The sequence below is a fragment of the Anopheles coustani genome, chromosome 3 (genome assembly GCF_943734705.1).
Source record: "Anopheles coustani chromosome 3, idAnoCousDA_361_x.2, whole genome shotgun sequence".
Lineage (NCBI taxonomy): Eukaryota > Metazoa > Arthropoda > Insecta > Diptera > Culicidae > Anopheles > Anopheles coustani.
Window position 1 is genome coordinate 4,552,175 of NC_071288.1, and position 24,934 is coordinate 4,577,108.

General features: G+C 44.7%; 5 protein-coding genes and 3 non-coding genes across 8 annotated transcripts; 5 read left to right on the top strand and 3 right to left on the bottom strand.

Annotated features, from left to right (window-relative positions):
- The first annotated feature begins 1,690 nt into the window (after positions 1-1,690).
- LOC131272398 (male-specific lethal 3 homolog) lies at positions 1,691-3,599 on the top strand. The gene is made up of 4 exons (XM_058274117.1): positions 1,691-1,915; positions 2,000-2,178; positions 2,250-2,416; positions 2,481-3,599. Exons 1-4 carry the CDS (start codon positions 1,808-1,810, stop codon positions 3,512-3,514), a joined length of 1,488 nt encoding a protein of 495 aa, XP_058130100.1. The 5' UTR covers positions 1,691-1,807; the 3' UTR covers positions 3,515-3,599.
- Positions 3,600-3,759: 160 nt separating this feature from the next.
- Positions 3,760-6,020, top strand: LOC131272628 (microfibrillar-associated protein 1). The gene is made up of 4 exons (XM_058274443.1): positions 3,760-3,913; positions 3,987-4,140; positions 4,202-4,960; positions 5,029-6,020. Exons 1-4 carry the CDS (start codon positions 3,844-3,846, stop codon positions 5,462-5,464), a joined length of 1,419 nt encoding a protein of 472 aa, XP_058130426.1. The 5' UTR covers positions 3,760-3,843; the 3' UTR covers positions 5,465-6,020.
- LOC131260340 (uncharacterized) lies at positions 5,509-12,758 on the bottom strand. The gene is made up of 5 exons (XM_058262039.1): positions 11,725-12,758; positions 10,832-11,647; positions 9,009-9,951; positions 5,789-5,965; positions 5,509-5,714 (listed from the first exon to the last, which is right to left on the bottom strand). Exons 1-5 carry the CDS (start codon positions 12,756-12,758, stop codon positions 5,622-5,624), a joined length of 3,063 nt encoding a protein of 1,020 aa, XP_058118022.1. The 3' UTR covers positions 5,509-5,621.
- LOC131272629 (protein disulfide-isomerase A6 homolog) lies at positions 7,138-8,953 on the top strand. The gene has a single exon (XM_058274444.1). It carries the CDS (start codon positions 7,325-7,327, stop codon positions 8,642-8,644), a length of 1,320 nt encoding a protein of 439 aa, XP_058130427.1. The 5' UTR covers positions 7,138-7,324; the 3' UTR covers positions 8,645-8,953.
- Positions 9,989-10,060, bottom strand: Trnad-guc (transfer RNA aspartic acid (anticodon GUC)). The gene has a single exon. It is a non-coding gene; the product is annotated as a tRNA-Asp (tRNA).
- Positions 10,379-10,450, bottom strand: Trnad-guc (transfer RNA aspartic acid (anticodon GUC)). The gene has a single exon. It is a non-coding gene; the product is annotated as a tRNA-Asp (tRNA).
- On the top strand, positions 10,652-10,723 carry Trnad-guc (transfer RNA aspartic acid (anticodon GUC)). The gene has a single exon. It is a non-coding gene; the product is annotated as a tRNA-Asp (tRNA).
- A 550-nt stretch (positions 12,759-13,308) lies between the features above and the next one.
- LOC131271575 (putative sodium-coupled neutral amino acid transporter 10) lies at positions 13,309-16,185 on the top strand. Its single transcript, XM_058273051.1, has 4 exons — positions 13,309-13,499; positions 13,559-13,676; positions 13,747-14,149; positions 14,210-16,185. The coding sequence occupies exons 1-4, from the start codon at positions 13,413-13,415 to the stop codon at positions 16,065-16,067; spliced, it is 2,466 nt and encodes an 821-aa protein (XP_058129034.1). The 5' UTR covers positions 13,309-13,412; the 3' UTR covers positions 16,068-16,185.
- Positions 16,186-24,934: the final 8,749 nt, after the last annotated feature.

Below are 24,934 nucleotides of genomic sequence, written 5' to 3' on the forward strand. Positions count from 1 at the left end.
TGTGTGTGGGCATCGATGATGCTGGATGGAATGACAATAGACTACAGACCCGCGGATGGCACAAAGAATGTGATCCGCCCGCGCGATCGAACGTCGTTGATAGAATTCGAAAATTGATAGACCGTTAGATAAGTAGCTAGGGTAGCGTAGAATAGTGGACGTATAGTGAAAGTTAAAAAAAAAACAATGGCCACAATTCGTAACACTGGCCTTCACCCGCGTATAATTAATCGATGGTTACCCAACCATCGAACGATGTATCCTCTGATAATTAACACGAAAAGTCGTTTGCAGGAATCAAATTTGTAAATCGAACAAATTTACACGAACAACATGGCGGTGTGTACTGTAAAACAACATGGAAAAGAACAGTTAAAAAGCTGCTTTCATTTTGAACCATTTCTATCTTTGCCTTTTTGGTCATCAGGTATTTTCTATAATTATCGAATAGTTTTGGTGAGGAAATTTCAAAAATTATAATCAAAATTTCATTATTATTGTAAAAAATTACTTAAGCCAGCTGCTGGATTTACACTTTTGAATACGCATTTGCAATCACGAAGCATCCAGATTGCTTCAAATAAAGCCAACAAATTGGGAATACGGAAAAAAGTGAGTGTCGGAAATAAAGACAAAACGAGCGATAAACGACAACAATATTTACAAAACAAATAAAAAAAAAACATAAAACCTGCAGCATAAGATCTACTAACCCATTTACTAATTCTATTCTTCGCGTAAAAGAATTACGTAGGACAAGAAGACAATACGGCACAACAGCAAGAAACGTTTACCAGGGAGAGAAACTAGCATGAGCTTGAACAAGTTGTTGTGAGTGTTTTTTTCCTGCCCTAGCAATGTCTTTAACAGCCCAGTACTTTTCGTATTAATTCGTAAAAATTTTCATTTTCTTGATTGTTCATAAAGCTCGATGTTATTACTCGAATAGGTATGATTGTGGAGAAAATAAAAAGCGAAAAACATTTTGTACAATATTTGGATGGGGTTGTTTTGGAACCAGCATGGAAAGAAAAACTAGGTAAGTGTGGTGGTGTGGTTGAAACACATGGAATTTTTATGAAAAAAAAAGACATTTTCCGAATTCAATTTTTAAATGATCGTTGATTAGTTTTTACTCAAATGAAAAATAATATAAATGGCCAGACTTACAGAAGAATGTGCCCATAGTCCACTACCGGCTTCTTCTTCTTCTTTCGATATGCGAGTCGGGGTATATCCTCCTACGCTAAGTCGAACAATTTGTTCCCTTACACGTAATCAGAGGCGTACCAACTCTGTCCGAACTCCTATGAAGGGGCTCGTCCTTTAGGACCGGCTATAATAGCCATATGTCCACCCGCCGTCCACGGGAGGGATAATTCCTTCCGTTGTCAGGACACAAGAACTCGTGGTCCGCTTGATTGTCTCAAACGGCACGAGATGTGCGGCAGCTAGGATTTGTCTGACCTGAGCTCCAGCTCGGCGTCACCACGCGGTCGTGCCGTAACCTTACTTTTCCGCTAACCCTTTCAGGAAACTTATGCACTGCTAACATCCGCTCTGATGCACTACCGACCTGGAACTGCACTACCGGCTTCGGCAAAACAAATGGACAGCAGTGTTTTGACAGCTCGCCGATCAAGGCCGCCGTTTGTTTACCGACAAAACTCACTGCACGGCGTACGCAGTATAGAATTTCCCTGTTCAGCTTTGGAAATTAAATATCAACGACTGTGTTAAAGCATTTCATTGCTCATCTTAGCTGGAGTGTTTCACTTACAACGGCCTCAAAATTGATTCACAGAGCATGGTGTCAACACGCGGTCACAATACAAAGTACAAATTTTGCGATGGTGAAAAGGTGTTGTGCTACGAACCGGATCCAACCAAAGCAAAAGTTCTCTACGATTCGAAGGTAGTTTCGCAGGCGCAGAACATTAGGATTCGTCCACAATCTCGATGAAGTGAAGTAAACAAGCTGAGTTTTATGGTTTTGCAGGTGCTGGAGGTTTCGGAGGGTAAAGATAAGCGCGGACGCCGCATCGTGGAGTATCTGATTCACTTCCAGGGCTGGAATTCCTCCTGGGACCGGAAGGTCAGTGAAGATTTCATTCTAAAGGATACCGAAGAAAATCGGCAGCTGCAAAAAGATTTGGCGGAAAAGTCGCAACTATATCAGTGAGTGATTGACCAGCCAGGGGTAGGAGTTAAACGACATTAGCGTTTTAAACCCAAAATTTATCATTTAGGGGTGCGTACCTGTATCGAAAGGAAAGGAAAAAACAACGAGCCAAAAGTTTAACCGATCGTATCGAAAGCCTCACGAACGCAAAAACGCATCATGGATCGTCGGAAGAAGGCAGCTCCTGTAGCAACGGAGGCTTCGGAAGGGATGACAATGACTATAATATGGACGGTAAGGGGAAGCTTCTTTACCCGTCCCGGTATTCAGTTAACAATCGCTCAATGTTTGTTTCCAGATATGGACGAGTATTACAGCAGCTCCGTAGAAAGTACACAGGAAGAGGAAAAAGTGTATCTGCAAGCTGGCACCAAGTTCCGCAAGCACCTGGATTTGGACCAACATTTAATTTTTGTGGAGAATATGTGGGTAGAGCTACCGGCCAAGTTGCCGGTCGTGACAATCTTGGAAGATTTTGTGCGATACTATACAATCCGCCAGCTGTTCGAGTGTGGTCATCAGGAACAAATGAAGTCTCGCCGACGGAACAGCTCCGCATTGCGAAGTGAGCAAAAGCTGCGGGACTACGAACAAATTCGTACGAACGTGGAACTTTGCAAGGAGGTGGCAGATGGGCTGCGTGTGTATTTCGACTTCACGCTGAAGGATTACCTGCTGTACCCTCAGGAGAAGGCCCAGGCGGAAATTGTTCTCGCCGAAGAAAATTTATCGCAGTTTACCTACATTGCGTCGCAGAATCTATCGCTGGATATGTTGGCTGTCCGTCTGGAGTCGCCACCGACGGATCTTCCAGTGGTCGGTGAACATTCGGAACAATCGTCCGTAGCCGCCTCCGCCGAAGAGCGTCGCCGGCGACGATTGCGATCACACAAGAACGAAGAGAACGAGTTCGTGCTCGATTTCGCTGCCCTACAGCAGCAGGGTTCCCAGTCCGGGCAGAGCCAACAGTCGGTGGCCCCGGAATCCGGCGGTAATCTGTCGCCGTTCGGGTCCAGCTTGAACATTCTGCGCACCGTTTTGCCACAGAATGTTACCATATCGCGGGAAGCCAAAGAAGTGTTGGATGAAGTGTTCCGGTGGCGTATCTTGCCTTCGAACGCCCCGGCCGAACCGTCGATGATTTACGGGGCGATTCATCTGGCTCGGTTGATAGTGAAGCTACCGGAATTTCTTTCCGCCACCACAATGTCGGACGAGAAGCTCAAACTATTGCTGAAGTTTTTGGACATCTTTGCCGAGTTCATTGAAGAGCACGAGGAGTGGTTTGGAAAACCATTTTATTTTAGTGCAAAAGACAGCGATGATGTGTGAACGAAAACAAAATTTCATTGAATGAATACTATTTGCACGTCGAACTAAATCGTAACGCATAAAACTGAATAGAAATAAATGTGACTTACAAATTAAATCGAATTTTAATTTCATCTTTCGTTTGCGAATACCACACAGCTCGGATAGATTTACCTCAGATGAAGTTTTACCCTTCGTTAAAGTAACCTTGGCGCAAATTTCAACATCCGATTGACAGTTTGGTGTTTGTTTATGTTGTGAAGCGAGTCCGTCGCGAAAAGCGATCGAAAAGTGAAACTAGCGCAGTTTTCCCTCATTTTAGTGCTCGTATTTTCTTGAAAAACATCAAAATGAGTCCTCCAACAACGCAATACGGTATTCAAAGTACCGCTGGTGCAATTCCAGTTAAAAACACTAAAGGTAATTGGGCATCGAACTATATTCCCGTGAAAATCTACGAAGCATCATGCAATCATTCTGGTTCTGCTTTCAGGTGAAATTTCTATGCAGAAAGTAAAGGTGCACCGATACGTATCCGGTAAGCGTCCAGAGTATGCACAGTATGCAAGCAGTGATGAAGAATCGGAAGATGATGATTTCATGGAGAACCGCCGGGCCAACGAAGAACAGCAGCAACGGGAGGAGTCGTGAGTAGATGACGTTGTTGGTAGTGCGATTAGTTTTTATACATCACGCATCTCTTTACAGCGATGACAACGAACTTCCGGAGGATGTAGACGATCCGCGTATTCGCCGTTTGCAGGCAGTTCGCGTAGAGAATCAAGAAGATCTGGAATACGAGCGCCGTGAACGCCATCGCGTTATACATGAACCGGAACTCGTCGAGTCCGAAAGCGAAGGCGAGAGCCGTAGGAGCGACGATGGGCGTAGGATGGATAGCGATGGGGATCTGGGCGCAGATAGCGCCAACGTCACCTCCCGGCGGAGACGCATTTCGTTGGGCTCCGAGTCGGAATCCGAGGCCGAGCTCAGTGATACGGAGATTGAACGCAGACGTAATATGCTCAAGGCGAAGATGCTTCAACAGAAGCAGCGCGAAGAGGAGGAACTGCTGCAGAAACAGGAAGAAGAAGGACTGTCGGACTCGGAGGAATCGGAAAGCTCGGAGTACGAGGAGGAAACTGAAAGCGATGAGGAGAACGAACCCCGCCTGAAGCCACTATTTGTTCGAAAGAAGGACCGCACCACTATCATCGAAAAAGAACGCGAAGCAAACCGACAGAAACAGCTAGAGTATGAGTCCAAAAAGATGGCCAAGGAGCGTCGAAAGCAGACGCTTCGTTTGGTGGAGGACAGTATCAAGAAGGATCTCGAGAAGACCAAGGTTGAAAACGAACCGTCGCTCAACGACGTCAACACGGACGACGAGAACGATGAGGTGGAATACGAAGCATGGAAGTTACGAGAATTGAAACGCATCAAACGCGATCGTGAGGAAAAGGAACAGTGAGTATTTGATTCGGGAGCGCTGGGAACTTTTATTCAATGCATCTTTTTTACCTTTCTTCTTGCAGATTGGAAAAAGAGAAACAAGAAATCGAACGCCTGCGAAATCTTACGGAAGAAGAACGGCGTCAGGAGCTGCGCAACAATCCGAAGCTTGTAACCAACAAAAACGTGAAGGGCAAGTACAAGTTCCTGCAGAAGTACTACCATCGTGGTGCGTTCTACCTAGACCAGGAGGACTCCGTCTACAAGCAGGACTTCTCGGCACCGACGCTCGAGGACCACTTCGACAAGACGATCCTGCCGAAGGTGATGCAGGTGAAAAACTTTGGTCGATGCGGACGCACCAAGTACACGCATCTGGTCGATCAGGACACGACCAAGTTCGACTCACCGTGGGTAGCCGACACGCCGAACAGTACCATGTTCCTCACGGAACGGGCCGGCGGCATGAAACAAGTGTTCGACAAACCTTCGCTCTATCGCAAGAAGCGCGATGTGTAGTTTTATTAAAAGTTTGTTCTGGGAGTACAACAATTCTTCTTTGTTCTAGGATTAAAATTCTGCGATTAACATATTTAGTTATAAGAAATAAATGATAAACAGAGGGGAACGCGAATAAAACAGAGTAAGAAATAGAAATTCACAAACGTTGTACTCACTACGCGTTGTTTGCTAGTATGACGAACTGCATATTCGGGAAGTGGGTTTTGAACAAGTGTATCATGCTTTGTAGTCCATTGGTAAAGATGTCCTGTAAATGGAAATAGTCAAGTCGTCAAAATGAAGCCACAACCATTGCTTTATATTTGGGTATTCGAAACATACCTGAAATGAGCTATCTATTACGAAAAGTTTGCAGCCGTCAACGTACAAGAAGCTTATAAATATCAGGAGGAAAGCTAGCTGCCGCTGGTCCTCGTCGACTGTGTCTAGCTCAATCCCATTACTGTCCAGGATGGTAAAGTTGACTGCGGTAATTTTGCTGAATTCAAATGATGTTGTCTGTCGAAGAAATGATTAAAGGACAAGATTAAAAAACTTTTCATACTTCTATGGAAAATCCCATTCAAGAAATCTATGTTAACCTAATCAATTAACACAAAGTTACGTAAGTAAAAATGAATGACAATTTCAATGCATGCACGTGTTAACCAACCTTCCAAGAACATCTTCTTCTTGCGTCAAAAAAATTGGTTGATTCAAGAATATCCATCAACACCAAATCCAGATTTCTTCGCGAAAACATCCATACAGTGGTCAATGTGTATTCTAAGCAAATAAACGCAATATTTGATCGCGCTTCGGTAAATACCATTTCTCTTTCACCTTCTTTGGAAGATGGTATAAAAGCGATCGGCCATAAGAATTTCAATTACTAGTATCCGGTAGCTGGAAGATTTATCTCCTTTGCTGCATTTGATTTCGCCATCGAAAATATCGCAGTGATGATGTTTTGGGCAATTATTGGAGTTTGGTTCGTTGTCTTGAAAAGTTCATCTGCATTTTACTCGCCATCCGATGATGTTGCCAAGTTAACTGCGGCCAACTTTGAGACTTCAGTGCTGGACAGCGATAAGGTATGGGTGGTTCAATTTTACGCTACGTGGTGCAGACACAGCCGGGACCTTGCGCCTGAATATCAACGGGTTGCCACCGCCCTTAAAGGGGTCATTAACGTCGGTGTGATCAACTGCGAGGAGAGTCAGGCGGAGCGGAAGTTGTGTGAACAGACTGTCCGCATAGACCACTATCCGACTGTGCTGATATTTGGCGGTGATAAATATTCTCCCGTAGAATACGACGGAGAGAATACGGCGAACGATATTTTCTGGGCAGCGATGCGCGAGATGGAACAATCCTTGCAAACAAAAACTTAAACAGAAATTATGAGAAGTTAGTCTTGTGAATTTATAATAAGTTAAGTTAGAATAAAAAGTACGCCGTTATACTCTGCCAAATTCAAATAAAAGAACTTGAACTAAATGCAAAATCATGCAACTACGTTAATTTTTGGTGTACGTTTGAATGTTTGCTTGACCATGTTTGCCAAGGTGCACAAAACGGAGATGTTCCAAGATTCCCAAATAAAGATATTTTGGTATTTCATCAGCTCGAGACTCGAGGAATGATGTGTCAATCGGGCATGAAAATGTTTCAGACCAATCAGCGACGACCAAATCAGAAGTAGCGGTTTCCTCGCGGCGTTTGTTGTTTATGGTAGGAGCAATAATACTCCATTCTACCCAGAGAAAAGATCGGTGCATTAGCTCGCTACTATTTAGTCACAGCAGGCCAGTTTAACGGACAGCTTGAAGCAATCGCCGACGTGGTGATCAGTGAGGCCAATAAATCGGTGCAAAAATGATTCTCCGAGCGGTTGCAGGCATTTTTCTGCTCTGTGTCAGCGGTTCCCTGGCACTCTATTCGTCGTCGGATGATGTCGTGGCATTGACGGCGGCAAACTTCGATAAGACCGTATTGAAGAGTGACGAAGTTTGGGTGGTCGAGTTCTACGCCCCGTTCTGCGGACACTGTCGCAATCTGGTGCCCGAATATCGCAAGGCCGCCACGGCTTTGAAGGGAGTGATTAAGGTCGGCGGAATCAACTGCGAGGAGGAGCAGAGTCTCTGCGGCCAGCACGGAGTACGTGGTTATCCGACGCTGAAGATTTTCGGTGCCAACAAACGCTCGCCGGTCGACTACAATGGACAGCGCACGGCGAAGGACATTGCTGAGGCGGCACTGAGTGAGGCAAAGAAGAAGATCAAGAACATTCTCGGCGGTGGTGGAAGCGGCAGCAGTAGCAGCGGCGGAAGCGACAGTGGCAGCAACGGTTCGTCGGACGAAGTAATCGAGCTGACCGATGCCAACTTCGACAAGCTGGTGCTTCAGAGCGAGGACACGTGGCTGGTGGAGTTCTTCGCGCCATGGTGTGGCCACTGCAAAAACCTTGCACCGCACTGGGCCAAGGCGGCCAAGGAGCTCAAGGGCAAGGTGAAGTTGGGCGCACTCGATGCAACCGTACACCAGGTTAAGGCGTCCCAGTTCGGCGTGCAGGGCTATCCGACGATCAAGTACTTCCCGGGCGGACCGAAGGATCGTAACTCGGCCGAAGACTATGATGGTGGTCGTACCTCGTCGGACATTGTCAACTGGGCGCTGGAGAAGTACAGCGACAACATACCGACACCGGAAGTCGTTCAGCTCACCTCGGAGAAGGTGGCACGAGATACGTGCGAAAACAAACCACTTTGCGTCGTGTCCGTACTGCCACACATTCTCGACTGCAATGCCGAGTGTCGCAATCGGTATCTGCGTATCCTGACCACGATGGGAGATAAGTACAAGAAAAAGCAGTGGGGCTGGCTGTGGACGGAGGGAGGCGCCCAGCTGGAGCTCGAGTCCACGCTCGATATCGGTGGCTTCGGTTATCCGGCCATGGCGGTCGTCAACTTGAAGAAGATGAAGTACTCGCTGCTGCGCGGTTCCTTCTCGGAGGACGGCATCAACGAGTTCCTGCGGGATCTCTCGTTCGGTCGGGGTCACACGGCTCCGGTGAAGGGTGCCGAGCTGCCAAAGATTCACAGCGTCGAAGCATGGGACGGCAAGGACGGACAGCTACCCGAGGAGGAAGAGTACGATCTGTCCGACGTCGATTTGGACGAGAAGGACGAGCTGTAAAAACGGACTGATTTCCATCCTCTTCACCTATTCGGTGGTCCCCCTCCCGCACAACCGCTCTTTCTTCCCATGGAAGAGCTTCCGTGTGCTTTTTAGTTTGTAAGCAAGATATGGTTTAGCAGAAGTTCGGAACAAAATAGTCGTTGCATTTACCGCAACCAACCATTGCCGTCGTTCTTTCCATTCCGGCAGTTGTTCAGAGAGTTCAGTAAAGCACATAATTTAACACAATTAGAACAAGGACAGATAGTCAAACTGATAATAAAGAACTGATAAGAGATGAATAAAGATCGATCTGATCTAATTCAACAACTTACCGAAAATGATAGAATGTACAAAATTGATAGAAAGAAAATTGGCTTACCTGACGTAGTGACATCCTTCTGTCATATTCGCTGGTCTCATTTTCATTGTAAATATAGTTGAAGAATACCTTCACGGTTCCTCCAAGCTCGGTCAAATCATCGGAAGCGGTCGCCACCAGCTTACACAGTTGCTGCAGTTTCCTCATGTTCACTTTATCGATGGACAGAAGTAAAATGTTGTTCAAGTAAAGTTCCCTGAACGACGACTGCAGCTTATCCAGCGCCTTTAGAATCTTGATTTTGTTCTTCAAGCGCACAATTTCCTCCGGTTTGTGCGCCGGTGGTATGGGTTGCAATTTTTTTTGAGTTTGTGATATTTTGGCCAAAAGAACGCTGCTGACGTGAGACGCCTGTGTTGAACCAGTGAAGCGTGTCTGCATTGGTCTCGGTGGATATTCCTCAAGGAACTCTGCAAGTGCTTGCTGGGATGCTTTTAACTTTTCACTGAGATTGTTTTCTTTAATGCTCAGCGATCGGATAACCTTCTCGCTAGCATCTAATCTTTGTTCCATTTCGATGGACTTCATCGAAACCGATTCGCTCGTCTGAATCTTTCGAATGCTGCGTTGAAGGGTATCAGCGCATGTGGTCCAATGTGCGACGAGCTTCTCGTATATGCCGGATGATGAAGTATTCATCCAGCGAAGCTCAGCATTACGATCAAGATCCATTTGAAAGGCATCGCACCTGTCGGTTAGTTTCTTTAAATCGTCGAAGTATCTTTTCCGTGTTACTTGTTGTTGTTTGATTGCGTTTTCAAGTTTATCTGACAATTGCAGCTCTTGCGTTAGATGTTCCCATGGGGTATTGTCAGTTTCCAACTCCTCAATAAAGTTTTTTAGAGATTCCTCCCGAGCTTTTAGTTGTTGGTGTTTGTTCGTAGCATCGTACATGTTTTTTATCAGCTTCGGTAGGTCTTGGTATTGACCATTTAGCAATACACTAAAAAGAAAAAGATAGAAAAATAAAAAAGTATTTTCTCCCCGACGGGGAATCGAACCCCGGTCTCCCGCGTGACAGGCGGGGATACTGACCACTATACTATCGAGGACTTGTTCAACCCGATCGTTACAGGCACTTTTAAATTGAATGTATCTACATCACATTGCAACACACAAAACCAAAGCAACATCTGATGAGTGTTAACCATCTCATTTGCTTTAGGTTCACAAAAGAATTTAAAAACAACCCAGCATAAAAGAATGTGAAACAGTAAAATTTAAAAAAAAACAAGGTTCTTTTATCAATGCATATCACGGAAAGCTTGTTTGTCTAACACGATTTGACAGTATTACATGATTAGAATATGACTGGTTTGTAAACAAAACTGATCGTTTCTTATCCAAGAAAATTTCGAAAAAAACTGTTTCTCCCCGACGGGGAATCGAACCCCGGTCTCCCGCGTGACAGGCGGGGATACTGACCACTATACTATCGAGGACTTGCTAACCCGCCTCATTAAGGGATTTTATTAAGTGTGACACAACTTTAAACCTATGTTCACTAGATATCTTCCACAATTTAAGTTATAATTTGTTCAGCATCAAGCTAAAATATTCACTAATTTATAATTTGATGCTTTTCGTCACCTAGCTTTAGTTCGTTGTGTTCAATTACAGAGGAAATGCCCGGAACATGCAAGTCCTCGATAGTATAGTGGTCAGTATCCCCGCCTGTCACGCGGGAGACCGGGGTTCGATTCCCCGTCGGGGAGAACTATTCTTTTTGGTATCCTACTTACTTAATTGCGGGATGTTTTAAATGCAGTAGGAAGCATATCTTTTTGAGTAACTCATAGTTCTTACTAACTAAGCATACTTACCTAAGAACGTTGACTTCTTTTTCGATCAGCAAACGATGCAGGTCATCAAGCAGGTTCTTCAAATCCAATTCGTGTCGTTTGTTCGATTCACGCACTAATTTTAAATTGCACTTCAATTGAAAATGGCGCTGAAGATGGTTCACAACTACGTTCACTTTTGAAGCGAGCTCTTCGTAGCTCATGTTTGCGTTCCCTTGTATTAATCCTGTTCTTTGGCTCGGCACACCTTCGCCAAGCTTGTGCAATATTACCGAACGTGTTACTCGTTCCAGGACATTATAACGGAAGAAATCGACATTGTGCTCTCGCAGCATAACTTGTTGCACACTTTTCGCCGCATCAATAGATTTAAAGATGGCTATACATGAGAAGCCTTCTATCCATGCCATCGGACCATTTACCTCCAATGCACGCTCAAATATAAATCCTTCGAAATCATCCTGTACTTCGGGTCGCAGTTTTTCTAAAGCACACTTAGCTGCTGCAATAGAAACAAGCTCATCGTAAGGTATCGATGATATGTGCATGTACTCCGACCAGGCGAGTTTCTCTTTATCCAGAATTTGTTTCTCGAACTTGACTATTTCTATTGTTTGATTAGAAATGCGGTTTATGCTTTTCTCTAGTTGGCACAGTATTCGTTCCAAGTTCAATCCGCGGTTAGTTGTGGAAGTACTGCCTTCATATGTACTAATATGATCTCTCATCTGTTGCATTTGAGAAATTTTCAAAGCCATTTCTTCCTTTCTAACTTCGATTTCACGATGCGCCGTAGGAACACGGGACGATAAAGCTTGATGCTGTTGTTTAAGATCACTTAAAACGAAAAATAACAAACAAGACGATTACATTATTTCAACATTAAACAACTACGCGACAAATTACATTATTACCTTATGTAGCGTGTTCTACTTTCCATATCGGGTACGGTAGTCAGCACTTGCAACGATCTGTTGTTTTCGATAGCACACCGTGCCTTCTCCAGGTCGAATGCACAATTAGGAGCTGAGGTAAGCTTGTTAACTAATCCTTCGATAGTATGAATCGCAGTCAGGAGATTTTTTAGAAATGCTTCATACTGTTGGCATTGCTCTAGCATATGGTTTGATTCGTTCAACTCGATTTCAGAAATATGCAACATGCTTTCGAGATCATTTTTCGAATCGCTAATGGTCAGCTGTGCACATTCTTCACTCGATTCAAAATCGATTTCCGACTCGATTGTCGTTTTGATGGCAATTTGATCCCGTTTTGCAGTGTCTACCATTCGAAGCTGTTGCCTGTAACATTTTATATTCTCCTCATAGCGCTTAACCTGCATGCGACGAACATCATGAACCATAGATTCGATGATTCCTTCCAAAACCTTCCGGGTGCACGTAGAAACCAGCTGTTCTTCCAACTCTTTCAGTTTGTGGCGACACTCATAGGCACGAGTTGAAAAGAATTGTTTGAACAACGTTCTCTTCAAATTATCATCATTCACTTGCCGATCGTTGAAAGATTCACAACAAAAGCACTCGTACATGATACGCCAAAGCTTTTCCGGATCAGCAATGTTTGCACTAAAGTGGCGCTCCGACAACAGTAAGTTTAGGTTAAGTTGTTTCACTGTTCCGTAGAATCCGGGGCAGTGCATTTGGAAATCGGTTATCGTGAGCTCGATCTTATGATCGACTATGATCATATCCGGTTCCTGGTGGCGTCGTTCGAGGGTTAAACCTTTGCCATCGAACGCGGGGTGCTTCCGGCTCCGTAAGTGTTGAATCGGATCGGTATGCGTTTGGATCCGTACTGCCAGGGGGCTTCCCGGAGTGGGTCCATCGCTTTGTGGCAAGCTTTGGCTAAAGAACCACGGGAGAATGTGCCAGTAAGTAGATTTCAGCACAGTTACCGGGGGACGCAGCAGTATGGTTGTAGGCCCCATATTGTTGCTTGGGGTAAGAGTAATCTACAACATAGAATAAGTATTCTTCATTGTTTTTACTATTGTTATACTAATTGATTGAATAAGCATATACTTACACCAACGATGCGCATTTTGTTTGCAGTTAATTTAACCAAGAACACTTTCAATTCCTAGCGTTGTTCGCCAAAGACACTCCCGCACTGAATGGCGTCATTGAATGGCGAACGAGCAAAACCGTTACGATTGCAGAAATCCAATTGGAATTCTAGTACTACTTTAGTACTTCGGATCGCGATTAGAACAAATGTTTGGGGACACTAGCAAACATACAGCAAAGAAAAAAAGGCTTTCACTGCTTTAAACATTAACCAATTATTTCCTATGAATAGAAAGCTTTGTTTTCCTTCTGATAAAAGTAATTATGATATAATTCACCGATTTAGGTTTTGAACTGTTCCAGGTGCCCCTAGTCACCTTGTGCGGAATCCAGCTACGGCAGCTGTAGCGATCTTGGTAAAATAATGTTGACGTTTCTGGAATAATCAAAACAACGTTGGATCCATTAAAATGCCGCGTACGCACTGAAACAGTGCATTGTGTATATTGCAATAATATAATAAACAACTCAGGTTTCCTCCCCAGAATGATACGAAATAGTTTACGGAGAATGTAATGGAAACGAACTCTGTGCAAACGGTGACATTAACAAACAGCATAATCGGCGTGGGTATCCTGTCCATGCCGTTTTGCTTCCAAAAGGTACACTAGGTGAATTTTTAAGGCACAGTAGAATTTCATTTTGAAATGCTTCTTTTCAGTGTGGGATTGTACTTTCGGTGGTGCTTCTACTGCTTAGCAGCTATGTTACACGGTTGGTATGCAGCTACATGGTGAAATCGGCCATAATTTCTAGGAGGAAAAACTTTGAACAAATCGGTAAGTCCCAGCAAAAGCTAATCTTATCTGCAAACGTCCAAGATTGCTTGAAATGTGCTTTTCCTGTTAGCGTTTCATGCGTTCGGGTCCGGTGGAAAGCTACTGGTAGAGCTATGTGTCGTTGGCTACCTGTTGGGAACATGCATCGCTTACTTTGTGGTGGTCGGTGACCTTGGACCACCGATTACGGCCAAGATCCTGGCGATGAACGAGAGCAGCACGCTCCGGACATGGGTGATGATTGTCGTGACAATTGTCTGCATCATTCCTCTCGGAATGTTACGCAATGTGGACAGCCTAGCTTCAGTGTGTACTGCGTCGCTTGGGTTCTATCTTTGTCTGGTGCTGAAGGTAATTTCGGAATCGAGCGTAAAGTTTGAACAGAGCGGCTGGTTCGAGCGACTAGACCTCTGGAAATGGAGTGGCATTCTGCAATGTTTGCCGATATTCACGATGGCACTTTCCTGTCAGATGTGAGTACTGATAGTAATATGATAATCCATTTCAAACTGTAATTCCGATATCTTTTTTAGGCAAATCTTCGAGGTGTACGCCACAATGCCAACGACATCGCTCGATAAAATGAGCCGCGTCATCAGACAATCGACAAACATTTGTACGGTGATCTACGTCGCAATAGGTTTCTTCGGTTATGTCGCCTTCAACGGGCATCGGTTTTCGGGCAACATTCTGGTCGACTTTTCGCCGTCTTTCGCCAGCGACATCATCAAGATGGGGTTCGTTCTCTCGGTAGCGTTCAGTTTTCCACTGGCGATATTTCCTTGCCGCGTCAGTTTGTACTCGTTACTGTACAAAAGGGCATCCGATGCGCACATGTACATACCCGAGTCCAAGTTCCGCCCACTTACGATCGCAATCGTTGTGGTTGCACTCATATTCGGTCTACTGATTCCGTCGATTGAAGTGGTCATCGGTTTGGTTGGTTCGACGATCGGAGTGGCCATCTGTATAATCATTCCGGCCGCCTGCTACATGACGGTTTGTAAAACTAACATCACCGAAAGGCAACTGGCCCAGGTAATGATAGCGTTTGGTTTCATTATTATGGTGCTGGGAACGTACGCTAACCTACAAGCGATCGATCGTGCGCCAGAGCGAAAGTATGAAGCAACGATTGCACCGACCGATTTCGATAAGAAAGCGGTCAATCCAGAGGAACAAGTGCTGAAAGCTGTTGAAGATTTCAAGCCACCACCGCCGGCACCTCCCGTGTTGCCAGTAGAGGCGATCACAGAAAAAGTCATGCCAAAGATAGATGTCCCCACGCCTGAACCGCCAGTGGGTAAGCCAGTTGTGGTGGAGAAAGTTCTCCCTAACGTTCCACGCGTTGATGTGGTATCGGAAGCGTCAAACGCGGATACTAAAATCGTTAAGGAAGCACACGAGGAACCTCGGGTGGCCATCAATAATGAAGCGATACTGAAGGAGGAACACGAAATCGCCGTCGAAGAGAAGGAAAACATAGCTAAGGAAATCAAGGAGCTTAAGAACGCGAAAAAGGTGCTAGAGGCCGAGGTGGAAAACATCAAGGAAGAGCTGGTAAAGAAAAATAAGGAAACGGAACAGCTGGTACTGAAGAAGCTGGATGAAATTGCTGAGAAAATAGCCGAACAGAGCGCCGCAAAACCTTCCCGCGAAGAAGAGCCAGCCGCAACAAAAGAAGAGAAGCAGCAACTACCGCCTGTGGGAGAGGTTAAAACAATTAAAGACCCAAAGGTTGTCCTAGATGATCCGATCGTAAAGCTGCTCAAGACAGGAGGTAATAAAACTGTTCCAAAGCTAGCAGATTCGAACAATGATACCAACTCAACGGTGTATCACGACCAACCGGCGATCCTATCAAACGATGTGGATCGTGGTTTGGAGGGTGCTGGAGGTGGTGAATTGCCCATCGAACAGAATAAAGATATAGCTGACCCGAACAGGCTAGAAAACAAAGCACAGATTATGGGAGGAAACCCTGCGAACGATCAGGATAAGACAGATTCCGTCAACAAACAAGCATCACACGATCTCGTAGATACTTTGAAAATAGACACCAAGGCCGAAGAAGGTGCTAAAGAAATGAACAAACCAACGGCTTCTCTTCCCGAGACCAAAGTTCAACATCAAGAAAAGGTAGAAAAACCACTACCACCTTTGCCCGTCGAGGTGCCAGCGGACGGCAAAGGGGAGCAACAATTAAAGGAGGATGCCGATATGGCTGCTGGAAAGCGAGATTTATTGGCAATGCGTTTGAAACGCGAAGTCAATCCAGGTGAAGATGAACACTGTCAAAAGAAGCGGAACGCTTCAGTTCAAACGGCAGGGAATGTTGAAGGTCAACATGAAGTAAAAGGTGATGCACTAGAAAAGGATGGGTTTCGATAAAACTACAGACTGAATAAAATGGAAAAAGGTTGATTTTGAAAATAGTTTTTGAACAATATTGAAGTGGTGTTCCGTAACGAATTCTTTGAATAAAACTAATTTTATTTACAACATAGAATCATATAAATGTTCTTCCATTGTTTTAAAACTATGCACAGATTGCAACTCCGTCCCATTCAAGGGAAATGCCGAGAGGTCCAATCAGTACGGCCATAAGTCATAGAAACTGTGTTGGGGATTAAATGGATGCATTTTTTTTTGTTTGCATAGAATTTTCACTTCATCCTGCATTTGCAGTGATTGCAGGATTGCAATTGGGTGCAACTATACGGGAATTGGAAGTTTTCGTTTCGTAGAGCTCGCTTAACTTGCTGACAGCCACACAAAACGCGCATTGCAAAATTGAAAATCCTCTATTCAGTAACCCTGTGTGCAAATATTGGCGGAATCATATGCTATTTGTCGGTGCCGGATTCGACCGTTTGGTTTTTCTTTTTAAGTTTTTCCATGAAACCTGCTCGGTATGATCCATAGAATAATCTAATCGCATTCATAATTGAAGGCGAAATTGAAACAAAAACGGAATCAATTATACTGGAGATATGGAAAAGTGGGGGTGTATACTTTGCAAAGGTTATCGGATAAAGGAAAGATCTGATCATGTGACGGAAAAAGATGAAACAAGTTATACTTAATCTGTTCTAAACCACAAAGCTTCTTCGATGAGATTTTCCCTACGAATGTCTTCTAGTGCAACGTTGGGATTGCATTAGGAAAAACAAACTCACGTCAAGCTTTGTCATCATCCTTTCGGCTAGCCAAATTATGATAATGCTTAGCGCAGTTGCCAGTAGAAGTACCCTTTGTTATTCATTTCTTGGCAAGCGTTTAGAGCATATGTTGTAGCATTAAGATCTTTCTTCGGTCCACCAAAAGTCTGGCCATTGTTTTAGCTCGGATTGAAAAGAGTTTCATACCGTCTGTCATCGCGTAGAACACATCCAGGCAAAATTAAAAGCTTTTCCAACTAAGCTAAAACAGCATATCTTTAATTTAAATTGTAAATTTAAAATCTTCTTTTTGGATATTTTGGTGTCCCAATCAACTTGCTATTTCAGCATATTTTGCGAGATCCAACATTACAGCGACCATTTGAAAAAAAAACCTCCTTCATCTATTTCTTTATATCAGTGCCCTTTTCAGCAAAGATATGTTTTCCATTGGAAGTGATAAGAAAATGGACCATGCTTGTTTTGCCAAATGATAGTTGCGGAGGGCTAAAAAATGCAAATGAAATCTAGCTCCGTTGTTCTGTGTAGAAATATAGTTTCGTATATCCATGGGCCCTCGGTAGAGGTAGTCTTTCGCATGCCATTACGAGGCGATTGGCCTAGGATTAGATTTGAATTTCGAAGGATTTTTGTTCGGATTTTTTTGTGTGTGTCTCAAATCGAACGGCATGAGCTTTGCGTTTTTAAATTTCAATCTGATCTCATGCTCGGCCCTCAGGAACGAGATGTTTGTTTGCGTTTTGTGGATAGCGGATGCAAAACTAAATTGGATTGCTATGCGTGTTGTTGGGACCATCTTTATGATGATACTTTTTAGTATAAAACGTGGACACCCATAAGGGGAAATCGAATAAACAAATAAACAATCCATAGGACAAAGATGCGATTGCCACAATTTAAAAAAGTCAGGTTTTGAAATCGCAAGGAGCCTTCCTGGGAAGATTACGATTCATTTGCGCTCTTTTCCGAAGAATTCCATCTGCAGTTGGCGTTGGAGGATTATCAAAAAGCTCGCCAAAACAAGCTATGTTTGTCAACAGATTCTTCCCAGAAACACATTAAATGTGGATTTTCGTGGTCCTTCTCAGGTCGGAGGGATTCTATTGCTACAGAATGGTCATTGATCTCACTGATGAGGAAACGTGCAGGAGGTGATGGCAGAACTTTCAGCGTCCCAACCAAAGAATAAATCTTCCACGGAGAGGTTAATCAGAGCCCTTTCTGACTCGAGTTTGATGGTGCGAATAAAAGCGGGCCTAAAATTTAATTTTTATTCCACAGCACAACACACATTTCGGCTGGCATTCCTTGGCGTTCATGGTGCGCATCGTGCGAACGTGTTGGGCGTAGGGTGTTTTCCCAACTTCCACACACGGCCACACATCGTCACGTGTTTGCCGGATGAAAACTTTTCCCGGTCCCGGTTTGAGGTCTGGCGGGGGAGAGGGCCACCATCATATTAGACACCATTGTCTAGATAGGCGGCCATCGAAGAGCGAGGTCGGAGAGGTTGTGGGCAGTAATAGAAAGTTTTTTTTCCCGAAAGACACACGCTGAACGACGGGCAAAAGTTTATCCTTATCATCGTTGTTCGATCGGAAAATTGAATTTCGGAAGGCTTGAACAATCTGTGCTTCGGATGCTTGGGCCAGCGAGAGGGAAGCCTGATGTGGAAGGGTAGGGAAGGTCTGTAAGTTGAAGTGGTTGTAGTTTTCGGACTATCAACCTATTTGTCCCTTTTTATACTCCGGTCGTCCCTACCAACCGAGCGATCCCACCGATTATAAGACCCTCCCGGAATTACCGGCTCGGATCTCGGGTGAAAGCTGATTTTGAGGCTATCCGGGAAGGGATGATACGGACTTAGCTGACAATTAAAACACTTTCAAACTTCCATCACACTTTCCACCCACTCTCTGTCCCGTCTCCCTTTCGTGCTATGAGGAAAGTATTTGTGGAATGAAAACGGACGTAGACGTTCGAGGCGTTCGATATTTGGTCGACATTTATCCACCCTCAGCTTATTTCCGCACAGTTTTTGGGCATTATGTGAGCGGTTCACAACAAGCCAGCGACACATCAGCACTGGCAAGATAGCGGGTATGTCATGTCAAGGGCCATAAAGTGGCAAGTGGAAGTTTCGACTCGACTGGAATAGTTTAGCCTGGATCATCATCTTTTTGTTTTTCGATTGGCAAGAAATATGGGCAGCTTAACAGCTTTTCAAATTTGTTCCAAGGGCTCGAGAAAATGTTGCTGCTGATGACCGGATTCAGAACTTTGATAAGACATTGCGGAACGATTTGACACTCCGGGTATCCGGTGTTATCGTCTTATCAGATTAGCACCATCCTATGAAGATTTTCAACGCTCTCTGTTGAATACGGAAGCCCTTGTGCTTTAAAATCTTGTTCAGGGAAATACTCTTGTTGGAGGATGCTCAAATCCACCGGATAGGACCGACGAGTAGTTAGATGTTCGCCGGCGCGAATCGAATGATGAATACAAATTGCAATTAATTCGTTTTGCTACATTCATCTCAGTGCTAGGTATAATTAGGCAACGCCTACGAAAAACTCCACGTCCATCCAGGCAGCTTCTTCACGAGCAGACGAGGTGGGAAAATGGGAAGCACAAAACAATTGCCACACCTCTCCATCCCCCCTTCCGGCCTCTTTTCGCCAATCCCTCGCCAATTTGCGCGATTTGAGAGACACAATTTTCGGTTCTCTGCAACCGTGGATAAGTTCATTATCGCGTTCGGTCCGGACACTACACTATCGACGCGGCCGTTTCCGAGTCCTTGATAAATCATGGTGATGAATGTAAATGAGCGACCCACCGTGCGGTTGGCGATTGGTACCCGTCGCACCGTAACTTACAGTAAATTACAATTTCTAGGTGGAAGAGAAAAATCCAAATATTTACAGCTTCCGGCCGGGGGGTTGCGACTTCGAGCACCTTCAAGGCTGGAATAATATAAATCTAACGACATTAACGAGACCCTAACGACGCTTTTCCATAAGGTAATAGGTGCACTTTTGTGAGATGCTGGAAACGCGGGAAAAGCGAGCAAGCGCACGCTTTATGGATAGGCAATAATTGAATTTCCTGCGGCGTGCGATGGAAGTATTTGTCTGCGGTTGTCGTGGTTACGATTAATGCAAATGAGTGTAACGCTCTGAAGTGACGGCATCTTCCGGAGTGACACGATCCATCCTTTCGCAACCACGTGCGTCCCCCGTAAAAGTGGTTGTAACGATGTTCACGTTCGGCGCTCCTTAAATCGTTTAATTCACACTTTCATTGTGTGCCAGATTTTGCGCTAATGGAATTTGTTTCAACTCGCCCATTTACGTCGCAGCTCTAAACCACCGTTTGGAAAGGGTAAATTATTTCATCCGTCTTCATTTAGCTTCATTTAATGGCAGCCTCGGTTTTTGAAAAAGGGGCCATTTTCATTGCGCTGTCCTGTTTGAAGGTCCGTTTGACGTGATTTTTCTTTTGGCTTTTGTGTCCTTACCGAAAGCTGGAACGGAAAAAAGCAGAACTTCAATTAAAATGTGTTTTCCAAATCAAGAGAAAAAAGGAAACCCACTGATACTTAGCGGAGATTGATAGCGCCGGCTCCCCAAAAGGTGTACATTTTCTCCCGTCCAGAGCTTAACGGACCGTACCGTTAAATATGCAGCCGTTCGTAGCTACATTAACTACAATCTTTCGCCACGCATCGGGCCTCCCGCCGGCGTCGGTCGTAGGTCGTAGCTTAATGTGCGATCATTTTCGCGGTCACGCACCGACTTCCGTGGTGGTGCGGGAAAGTTGCCGAGGTTTTCTCGCGTGCCCAAGTGTCGGGCCCCGGACCAGGAGCGAGTCGTTAGGTTTGCTTTCCTTTTGCCTTCTTTTCTTGACCTTTGTGTCTCGTCAAGGACCTTCAAATCAAGCAGGGGGCTTTCTTTCTGCCGGTACGCTTTTCTTTTCTTCCGTGGCTCGTCGCCCGTAAAGGATTCATTATGCCCCGCACATTCTTTGGGCCGCCTTTGGCGGGGGGCACGCTTGTTAGTCCGGCCACTTCCTTTTGCGGGACGGGTCTTATCCGGTCACCCGCACATAAATCATTTAGTCTCGCACAATTTCTCATTCCTCGTACGCTCGTACGGTTTGTGTTGGGCGAAGCAAAAAACGGCAGAATCAAGAAAACCGGCACGTTTTTCCATACTGAGAAGGAGGGTTGGTGGGCAGAAGGAGTGCACTTGAACGGTGGGGCGTTGAGGCTTTGGAAAAGTTACTTCCGAAGGCTCGCTCGAGAGTGTGATAGTTTCAATTGTGGTGATAAAGTGAAAGAAGGAAGGACAAAAAAAAGTGAAGGAAAGTGTAGTCGGCGAACAATATGGTGAAAGAAATCGCATAATGTCGCATGCTAGGGACACATTTACAGGTTCACAGGCCATTTGCGGTTGTGATGGTAGTGGCGGAACAAAAACCGAGCAAGGTTGGTGACTAAAACCTCAAATTAAAGTCATTTCTCCAAAGGTCCCAAACCACGGGGGAATCGTCCTTTTCTACATTGCAATGACAATTCTCCTATCCTTGTTCTGAGCGGAATGAAATTGGACATTTACTAGCTGTAAAAAACTTACTCTTGAGGCCCTTTTGAACGAAAGCGACATTCACTTTAAGCTAACTATTAAACCACCTTTTGAACCTCAAACCACTAATGAAATGTTTCATCAGAGGAACTTTAAATCATTTGCTAGACAGCTCCAAACACCAACCCACAAGATAGCATTCGTCTGGAAATAACGAGAGCATCTAATGTATTGCTTATTGATTATTCGTTTTGTTATAGTTGTTCATTATTGAATTTGATTACATTCTAGTGGTTTTGAGTTGCACTGAAGTGAAGTATCAAACCATATTAGCTAATTGTCTAATACTTGTAAGGCAGCGCTCTGTGAGCTATCGAACAAGACAAACACGACAAACACGACAAAAAAAAAACGATCAAATCCATGCAATCATATGGAGGTGCTCTGTCAACCTGCATCGAACATGTCAGACAAACACGACACAGAACAAAACAGTTTGATTTTGTCGTGCAGGGCTGTATCCCACGGAGAAACAGTATATACCTTGTTTATTCTGCTACCTTGCTGCTGGGAGAGTGACAGTTCTTCACGACAAGTCGCAGAGCACCCTTCGAACAATGTCGTGTTTGTCGTGTTTGTTGGACTGTTCACAGAGCGCTGCCTAAGGCTCAACAACAACAACAAACCAAACTCTAGACTCAAAATACCATGGCAACGTGAAATGTTTCATTAGTCCATCTTTTGTTTTCACCAGTTTTTCGAAGCAATTGTTTTGATCTTCTATCGTGTTTTAAGGGTTTCCAGAATCTGATTTTGTTTGATAATATTATAGTATGTTTGATTTTAATTGAAGTGAGTTATTACAAAGTAATCTATTGTTTAAAACACTGAGCATAGTGAAGGAAAGTGGCTAGCATTTACATTTTGCTTTAATCTTCGCATATTCAATACCCAAAAAAAGTATAATACCTAGTGCATCAGTGAAATTAATTTCATGAAAATCAACAAGTCGATATTCCTGCCAAAGGTCGCTGCTTTAAATGTATTATTTACTACCTCCCTGCCTAGCCGCAGCACGGCCAATGCATTCCATCAGCGATCGTTCTGGCGTGGAATTTCCACTGAACCTTAAACTGCATCGGCATATGTGTGCCTCCAATTTGTTGCACCGCGACCGATGCTTAGGGTGGTATTTGCGTGAAGCAAACACGAAACATGGCCAATAAAAATCAATCATCCGTGTGCATGAATGCGGCAAATGTTTGCTTACACCACGACCCCTCACTGTACCCCCAACTCCCTACACCTTGGGTCCCGGGATGTTCCGGGCAAATGCAATCTAATCCTTTTTGCTCCAGCGGCGAGGATCCAGCGCTGCGGTCAGGCGGATTCTAATAAATTAGTGCCATTACGCCCGGTCGGTTTGGTCGTTAAATATCGATCCGGACTCCGGTGCTTAAAGGACTCCGTTGGTTCTCGAGGACCCTTCGGGTTGGAGTGGCAATAATTATAATGACCTAACGCAATGCACTTCCGACTCGGGCGCGATACGCGGCACTTGTTGACCTTTCAGGAATCGCGCGGATGCGCATGTGGAGATAATAAGTAGCAAGTATGTTTTAAATTAGGCTAAACGATCCTTTCTGCTCGGGGCGAAAGGATCGATCGTTTTTCCGCAGCTACGTTCGGCTAGGTCAGGATTACATGAAGTCGGTAAAAAGTATTTCGTCCCTCGTGTCTGCCTAGGGACGGGCACATAATTCATGACTCGCCAGCTGATAGTCTGGATAGCCCTCTTTCGGTGGAGAGGGGATGCAAGTATTCGCGGACATCTGGCGCAATAAATCATGGACCATTTTTGCCACGTTTCGTCGGACCGAAAGTGTTGCCGAATGACCCAAACACCCGAACTACGACGGTCTACGGTACCCGATAGGATGAATTTTTATGATCATTTTCCCTCGCAGAGCGTTTTTCGCTCTCCCAAAGCCAGCTAATGTAACAGCCGACCGGGCTGGCAAGGACGAAATGTTTTAATATGCTTGGGGTTGGAACCGGTGCAAGCACTTTTTAAGGCGCAAGCAATAACTAAATTACATGCAGAAAAATGGCACTTTTTCTGGCTCAAAGCTTGGCTCCATTGTTGGCAACTTGGGAACCAAAAGGGTTTCGCAAAATGCACAGCTCGTTACTGTGGTCGAGTAAATTCAGTTAAGCCGTAAGCTTTCAGAAGATTGATTACTTCGCTGGAATTACGAAACCCTAGGGAGGGGAGTAGGAGCAGCCTGTTGGATGGAAAAGCGAGTTAGTTGGCCGATTCATAGTTTTGATAAGCTCCTCCGCCGCGAGTGCAATTATAAGTGTACCGTTGGCGTTGAAAGTGTTTTCAGGAAAACATGAAAATTAAAAAGAACTTCTCGAAGAGTAGGTCTAACAACACATTTTGCGTTACAATAAATTAGCATCATAAAGATAAAGCGTAAAGGACGTAAACTTTTTTGCGTGCCACGTGTCTATTTACCATTGGAACACTCGTAACTTTCAAACGCTGTAGTACATAGGGAAGCCTACTACCTTTTGGTCTTAGCAGTCTGTAAAGTAACAGAAGAAAACAAAGATAGAGAGAAAGAGAGAAAGGAGATATTTACCTCAACAAAGCCAAGCCACATCCAATTAGCCAGCAAGGAAGGTGTCGGTGGTAGGCTTCCTGTTCAAGTGGAGTCTCGTTTCGGAAGATAAACTACAGAAACTTAGCCCAACAATGGTTATCGTCTCACAAGTAGTCTCGAACCAACCCCCCTTGGGCAACATCTCCCCCTCTACGGCTTGAGGTGTACGTATCGGCTTCTTACGGCACAACCCTTGATTCCAAACATTCCCGGCCGGTCGCCACGTCGAGCACAAAGTTCTTCCTGGCGTCGGGTCTTCTGGCATGCCGCGGGCAGTTTGTGTCTCGTACACGGTTTGTTGTTGTTGTTGTTGACCATGATCAAACGCCGCCTGGCGGATGGACTTTGCATGCTAAACTGGGCGTGCGATTCCAACCGGCTAATTCCTTCCCATCGCAGGTGAGAATGTCTCGCAACATTGTTCGGTGAATTCTTCGTTGGAGTTTGACGCAGCACCGTGCTGGGACTGGGTAACTTGAGCCGGCTACAAAAGATATCCTACGGAAAGGACCCTACCCGCCAACGGTTCTGGTGAAGCACACTCGCGTGGGAAGTTCTATTTCTAGTGTTCAGCTGGAGTTTAGTGGAGTTACTCAGAGAAACTGCCTGTCGGTTGAGTGTTTAGCTTAGGGTAAGTTTTAATCGCTATTTTTCTGAATGTTTCACACATCGTTTGATATTATTTGCGGCAGTTCGGTCGTCAAGGGTAACGCTAACTCTTGTGCATCAAGTTCGGTAACGTAGGAGTCTGTCAGATAAAACCCCTCCAATTGGTTACACCCAGATGAAGATGCAGGCACTATCTGTCAAAAAGTTAC